Source organism: Melanerpes formicivorus, unplaced genomic scaffold (genome assembly GCF_026170545.1).
Source record: "Melanerpes formicivorus ecotype bairdi unplaced genomic scaffold, bMelFor1.0.p_v2 SCAF_4, whole genome shotgun sequence".
NCBI classification, from domain to species: Eukaryota; Metazoa; Chordata; class Aves; order Piciformes; family Picidae; genus Melanerpes; species Melanerpes formicivorus.
In genome coordinates, this window is record NW_027142356.1 from 20,609,280 (window position 1) to 20,616,740 (window position 7,461).

Genomic DNA, 7,461 nt, shown 5'->3' on the forward strand with positions numbered 1-7,461 from the left:
ATAGGCACTGCGCTCACCAGGGCCAGTTCGGTCTTCTGAACAAGACAGATGCTAAAAGTAACAAAGCTCCAAACCACCAGCCTGAGCAAACTGCTGCCCCCGAAGGTTTAAAAAAAGTTACAATCCAATATTTTAAGATTAGGTATTCAAACCATGAAGTATCAACAGCTACTAAACCTCACCTTTAATGTTTTGCAGTATCACAGACAGAGAGCAGTGAAAGGTACCTCCTGCTCACCAGACAATGCACATGTATTTAGGTCACAACAATTAAGCCGTTTCTCTATTTTCCTCTGCTGATGAGACCTGAACGCGACTTATCGCAGCGGTCACATACAAATGCAAGGAAAGGGAACCCCTGGTGCCTCTCCCTCGGGCCTGCCCAGAGGCTGGGCGGTGCGCGCCCCAGTGTTCCCGAGCGTGCCACTTCCAACTCAGATATAAAATGGCTGTGAGATCCAAAAAGATAGAGAGAGTACAGCCACCCCAGCGCGGCTGTGCCTCCTGGCGCCCGCTCCCGCCCGGGGATGCCTCCACCCCGAGGCCCTCTCCTCCCGGCCCCTGCGGAAAGTTCGCAGACAGGGAGCCCCAGGGGAGGCTGCGGCACACCTGCGCCGCAGATCTTCAGCAGCGGAGAGGGATACACATCTCCCTTGTTGCCTAGACATCCTTCCGCGGCCGGAACAGATCGCGGGGCCCATGTGGAGCCAGCTCAAGAGAGCCCGACCCACCCTGCCTCCGCCGCTCACCTGAAGGCGGGCCCCTCCCCCGGAGCCCGGCCGTGAGGGGCCGCTGCGCTGCCACCTCTTTTGTTGAAGAGCTTCTGGAGCAGAGTGGGGGCCATGCTGCCGCCTTGCCCCTGCCACCGCCCCGCCCGGTGGCGGCCCTACCGCGCCTCTCACAGTGGGTCAGCGGGCACCGAGCGGCGGCGGCCGCGGCAGCATCCCCGCCGCCACGGAGCTACCCAGCATTGCGCGGAGGCGCGGCGAGGGGAGCTCCGGCCCGCTCAGCCGCCTCGCTCCCGGCGGTAGCCCGTCACCTGACCGAGTGGCCGAGCACCCCCGGCAGCGCTGACAGCTGCCTGCCCGCCTCCCGTCCTCCGGTCAGCCAGGGCAGGGCACGGCGAAGCTCCACGCGCCCACAGGAGCCGCGCGACGGGAACGGACACGGGGACGCGAAAGCGCCGCACCCCTCGAGCGTCCCCCATTGGCTACACAACACCCCCTGCCCCGCCCCCACCACGTGGTAGGAGCCAGAGGCGGGCTCATAGGGGAGCGCGTCCGCCCCACACGGGGCGGTGGCGGTTGGAGAGCGCGCTGCCGCGGGTCCTCACGTGCGCGCGGCGGCCCGCATGGGCGGGTGTACGCGCACAGGTGTTACACGCGCACAGGTGTTACACGCGCACAGGTGTTACACGCGCACAGGTGTTACACGCGCACGTGTATCACACGCGCACGTGTATCCGCAGCCATAATCACACGCATATACATTGTGCATTTATAGCACCTCTCACATTTCTCTCCACATAGGGACATGTGTGTCTTCCCTGGATACAACCACGTACTTGTGATTTATATCAACTCTTGTGCACACACAAAGCCACCACCTATCAGACGGGCCGTCTCCCCGTTTGGGCTGCTAATGAAGCATGGTTGCTATGCCAGCAACCCCCTCCTTCACACCAACCAAGCCCCTGGTCCTTTGCATTTTTGAGAAGCCCACATCCTGCATTTTGCTCCACACACAAATGCCAGTCACCAGTCCAGGAAGGTCTTTTTTTTTTTTTTTTTTTTCCTCCTTTCTTTCTTCTTTTTCTTCAGTCCTGGTCTCTGTAATCCATGACCACAAAATATAAGCAGATGAAAGGAAAAACCCAAACCATATCATCTACCAAGCAAAGATCATTTACAGTAAGGGAACATGATCCCCCAACCACCTTCCTGGGGAGCCTATTCCAACACTTGATCACTCTTTCAGTAGAGAAAGTTCTAATAACTAATCTGAACCTCCCCTCAGACACTTTTGAGGCCATTTCTTCTTGTCCTATCACTACTAACTTGGGAGAAGAGACTAAGACTCACCTCACTACAACCTCTTTTCAGGTAGTTGTACAGAGCAGTAAGGTCTCCCCTCAGTCTCCTCTTTTTCACTTGTTCTCCAGACCTTTTACCATCTTCATTGCCCCCACTCTTCTAGGAAATAAAAATGTGACATATGAAAATCAAATCTTTCTGTGTAATATTCTATGGGTCAGACTATTTCTGTGTAGAGAAAAACAATATAACTGATGAAACTTCAGTCAGAAAACACTGTCAATATATAAAAAGGATCATTAAGATCCTGGAATAACTGAATGCTTCAGCAAGTGTTTCTGTGTTTCACAGAGCATAAATCACTCAAAGATTTTCTCCTGAGTATGTAAGAACTAGATTTTATAGCCAAGACAGGCCATGTTAAAAAGCTGGGTGTCCCAAGTCACACTTTGACTCCCCTTAGTCTCCACTCCAGGACCACTTAATCCTGGATGAAACTGAGTTCCATTAGAGTAGCTTCCATTCCACCATGCTCACTCTTGAATGCCCAAGTCCAAAATGTTCCTAAACCACTGTTGTCAGAACGAGGCTTTGGGGGAAATCACTAAAAGAAACTAGAGGCCCAAACAGGTAAGCTCTGAAAGGGTTTGCCAAAGCTCATTAATGTACTTGTAGTGCTCAGTGCAGTGAAACATGCTAAGTGACATGAACATGGCTAAGTCTAGCTATGCTTTGCAATGCAACAACATTTTGCATTCTGTAAAACAATTTTTACTGTAATTGCCACTTCAAACATGCCAAGGAAAATGTGATATCAGGGAACATCTAGAATTATTCTCTCTCCATATTGTTATTGCTGTCCACAGAGAATATAAAAACCTATTATAAAATGTATTCCACTTACAAGCAGAGATAGAAACTAACAGAAATGGAGAGCTTGGGATTGCAGCCACTTGTACACCAGCCAATTCATCCTTCATTGAACAGTGCAATACATAACCTGTGCTGTTGCTGCAGCAACTTTCCCCAGTCCCAGTACAGTGCCACAAAGATGCTGTCTTAATATAGATAAGCAGTTCCACCATCTTTTTCCACAGAAGCCAGTTGAAAACAAAAGACAGCTCAAAGGGAAATATTAAGATAATAGTTTCAAAATTGCTAGGAAGTACTGATTTATGTAATGAAACATTTAGTTTTCAACAATCTTTGGTGTTAAAAATAGGAAGGCCAAATAAGTGATGTCTTCTTTAAATCACAATATAAATATTGAGTAATATGGTGAGAATTGAACTGTGTGAATAGGTATTTACAATCCTCTGAGATCACAAATATTGGTTTTGTATCTGGTACATACCCGTGAAAGATTGTACTTCTAAGTCTCCTGACCACAGCCCAGTTGGAAATCCTCATGTCCCAGATTTTCAATGACAAAAATCCATTTTAGAACTTACTGTTTGCTAGTTGCACTCTTGTCTTTAAACACATGCTGATGTAGTTCACTTTGGACTTCATTCTACCAATATTACATGCATACCAAAAAGACTTTCTACATAATAAGGAATAGCATAATCATAATTTATATTTTAATATCTTTTGGTGATAAATACGCTTAAACATTATATATTTACATGTAATTGCAGTAATATATACAGGACATACATTTGTAGCAAAAGTGAGGGTGGGAATTTAGCAACAAAGCCAACATCCCTCATAAACACTGTTGTAATAGCAGCTAGCTAACACTTTGGGCCTTTCCTTATAAGAAGTCACAGGCACTCTCTGCCATGCCTCCTCATGTCCTAAGGTCCTAAATGCTACTCTGGTTATTTGCCTCTAAAAATGTTCAAGCAGAGCTAAAATATATAGGTAAAATCTCTGCTTATTTTTGCTTGGTTCTTAGCTAAATCATTTCCTTAGGGATCAGCATATCTGAAAGTTGGTGATGTGTAAATGCACAACTTTTTGTTCAATATCTGTCATATTATGCCAGCTCTGTGTAGACAATTTTCTTTTTAAAACATCCTGAGAAAAGAACTTATAGTTCTTTCATTGTTTAACATTGCATTTTAATTCAGCACAGTCAGTAACTGCTCAGTATGGGTTTAATCTGGGTGCTCTTTATTCAGCTTTTTGCAGTAAAAGACTTGGTGCAGATAGGGAACAATAAGCCTGATGATGAGAAAACATTTTCTCTTGTCTCATGTCTCTCTCATGAAGATGACATGCTTTGATGTGCCAGGTCACATGGGAATAGCACATGATGCACCCTGTGTGTCACACGGCACAGGAAAGACTGAGTGGCTGCTCTATTTCACAGCATGCAGTGAAAACATCCTTACCAAGCCTGTTAGCAAAAAACTGCATATTGCGAGCATCTTGATAGCTGTTCTGAAAAGCTGGTGAGGTATATGTTTCAGTCAGATGGATCCCATCAGTACACTACTGGACCATATTATTCTGAAGCCACAATTCAGTCCAGTAAAAAACCCACAAGCATACAACTACATGTATACAAACCAAAAAGGCTTTCATAATATCCTTAGACAAGGCAGTTCTGCATTGGGTCAAAGCACTCACCTTCTGGTGGAATAAAAATGTTTAAACTTCTATTTTCTTCCAAGTGTCAAATACATATTTAAAAGTGAAAAAAAGCAGGAAAATTAAACAAAATGAGAAAAATTCCTGGTCTGAATGTGTACATATTTGCCCATCTTACACAAACAGCATCAGTTATAAATAATCTTTATTGTACAGTTTCTTTGTGAATGATATTTAGCAAGCTAGAATGATTATGAAATATATGTGTACATTATGTACAAGTTTTAGAATGATACATGCATTTCTATGCATTTATCAAGGATGGCTTCTTTCATCAGGGAAGGAGGAAGAGGGGAAAAAGAAGATTTTATAACTGACAGAACATAAAAGGTCCACATTCTTTCTTCTGACTGATCTTTGAGTTCATTTAGGCTGGACTGTCATACTCCAGCAAGTATGATGTACTTGGTGGAGGGAAGACTTGTACTTGAAGCTAATGGTTTCAAGCTTTAAGCACCTGCAACGTATTTATCTAATGATGATAAACTAATCTTACTGGGTAGCCAAAGCTGTATGTGCAGAAAAACAAATATATGAATTAAAACATTTAACAGACAATGTAGTAATAAGGCACTACAACTATACAGTTATGTAAGGCACTATACATTTTCAATGTACTGCTTTACAAGTATTTACCATGTAAACTACTGGAAGTATCTAAATATAAGGGATATTTTGCTGATAGAGAATATTTTTAAACCGCAAGATCACGAGGCATTAGAGGATCACAAAGGCAAGCTTAGTGCTTGAAAACAGATTTTTAGAGAACTTACCTATAAAGTATGACTTTGAAAAGGATTATCTATTAATTTAGTGTATAACTTACATTAATTTGAACATAAAATCACTTAGTAAATTTTAGAGCAAGTCACATTACACTTGTTTCTTACTGTTTCTTACCAGTGACTGTAAATTAGTGTATATAGTAATTATGCTACTGCAGTGCCTGGAAGATATTGATTCAGCTCATATATCTTCCAAAATCTCCTACTGACACTGAGAAAATTTCTTAATTGCTCTCTTGTTCAGATCACATCTCCCTCCGTATTAGCACAGGGATTGCCTTTTTTTTAGTAACCCTGAAGTACCCTGCACATAGGGACTTCCGAGAAACTACTGTAATACAGATTACTAATCTAGAATCTAGACTGTTCCAACTTGGCCAGGAAAAAGTCCTGTGGGGACTGCGTAAGTTGCTTCTGGAATAATGAATCACTACTGCTTCCTGAGAGGAAGCTGCCAACAGCTCTTGTGGGGGACACACCAACAAAACACACTTTACTCTGATGTCTGCTAAAGAAATATCTTCTACACCATTATTTGCTTGGCTAGCAACTGCCTGAGATCATTTCTCCTACAGCAGTGCATCTCACCTATGCTAAATATAATGATAAAAATATCTCAGCTAGCAGCCATGGCAAAGACGCCTGTTGACTTTCAGCTGACTCAAAGCTTTGGTGGTGGCTTTGACATCGTGGAGCATGCAAAATCCCTAACACAGCTGCATGACCTGGCTCAGAGAGAGAAATGACTTAGCATGGTTTTACTGATTCTTCACTAAGTGTTCCCAGATGGTAGCAGATCACTTTTCCTTCTGCTGAGGCTTCCCAGATGCAATATGAAACAGCACTCGGTGCTGATCACTTCTATCCAACATCTGTACAAAGGCTGTGGGAACGATCCCAATGCAGTCAGTATATGGACTGCAGTGTTATTAATATCAATGCTACTTTATCTTTTCTTTCAATCTGGGAATTACAACTGCCCTTTGACATGCCTATTAATGAGTACATACTGAGAAAGAGATGAAAACCAGCTTGATGAAACTCAAGTCCAAACACATAAAGATGACATGAATTAGAGGAGACAGCCTTTGGAGTATGCAGTGAACCAACGAATGAATGTAAAGGTTCCTGGGGAAAATTAGAGAAGTCCAAGGAACAGAGAAGGTCATTTCGATCCATACCTTCCCAGGACTGTAATCTGGTAAGAGTCAGAGCCCCCAGCACTTTCCTGCCTCTTCTGCTTTTGCCTCAACACATACCTTTCCTTCATGACGCCAGAGAGCACAGGATGTAGCAAAGTTGGCTAGCAAAATAGTAGCAAAATTCCTCTGCTCCGGAATTCTGCACTTCAAGTGTTGGTCAGCACAAGTGTTTGAAAGGCATTGTTCGCTTTAGAGCAACTAGGTTGGTATTTGTTCTTTTGGAATAAATAGATGTTGTTTCAGACTTCAAGAAGACTGACGTTATTTGGTGCTTCTAAACCTTTATGTGGCGATAAGTCACTTTGAACGTTTGCCTCTTTTCCTAGGCGTTTCACAAAGCCTGCATTTCTCTCATAAAAAACGTAAATACCGCAAAAACTAAAAGTCCCTCTTCTTACCCGCCTTTCAAGGCCTTCTGCGTGTGTGTGTTTGTATCCTCCAGAAGAAAACATTTTCTTTTTCCAGTTTATCTCCAAGTGGTTTAAGGCTTAAGAGGCTGGACGCAGAGGCAGACTTTTCCTTACAGCCACTTGCAGGAACCTGGCTCCGCCGTGTGGCTCCCAGCGCTCCACAGGCCACTACCACGGGCGGCCGTTTCTTCCGGCTGCCTGTGGCTTCGGAGAGCGGTGCGGAGCCATGCCAGGGACACTGAGAGACGCCAGGCGCACCCTTACCCTACTCCCTGACAGGGCTGCCGGCTGTGGCGCCCAGCCCAGCCGCGCCCTCCACGCCACACGGGCCAGCACTGGCCAGCGCCACTACTAACCCGGAGGCTGATTTCCTTCCCAGCGCCAGTCGGGTTGGTTGTGCCAGCCGCCCGCCTCCGCCGGTGGGAGGAGCGGG

General features: G+C 45.0%; 1 protein-coding gene across 2 annotated transcripts in view; it reads right to left on the minus strand.

Annotated features, from left to right (window-relative positions):
- The window catches only part of FNIP2 (folliculin interacting protein 2), a 48,074-nt gene extending 46,884 nt beyond the window's left edge, over window positions 1–1,190 (minus strand). For both annotated transcript variants that reach the window (XM_068137188.1, XM_068137187.1), the window contains exon 1: window positions 750–1,190. In XM_068137188.1, coding sequence (XP_067993289.1) covers window positions 750–844 — 95 coding nt within the window. In that variant the 5' untranslated portion in view covers window positions 845–1,190. The remainder of the gene's footprint in view (window positions 1–749) is intronic.
- Between the last annotated feature and the right edge of the window lie 6,271 nt (window positions 1,191–7,461).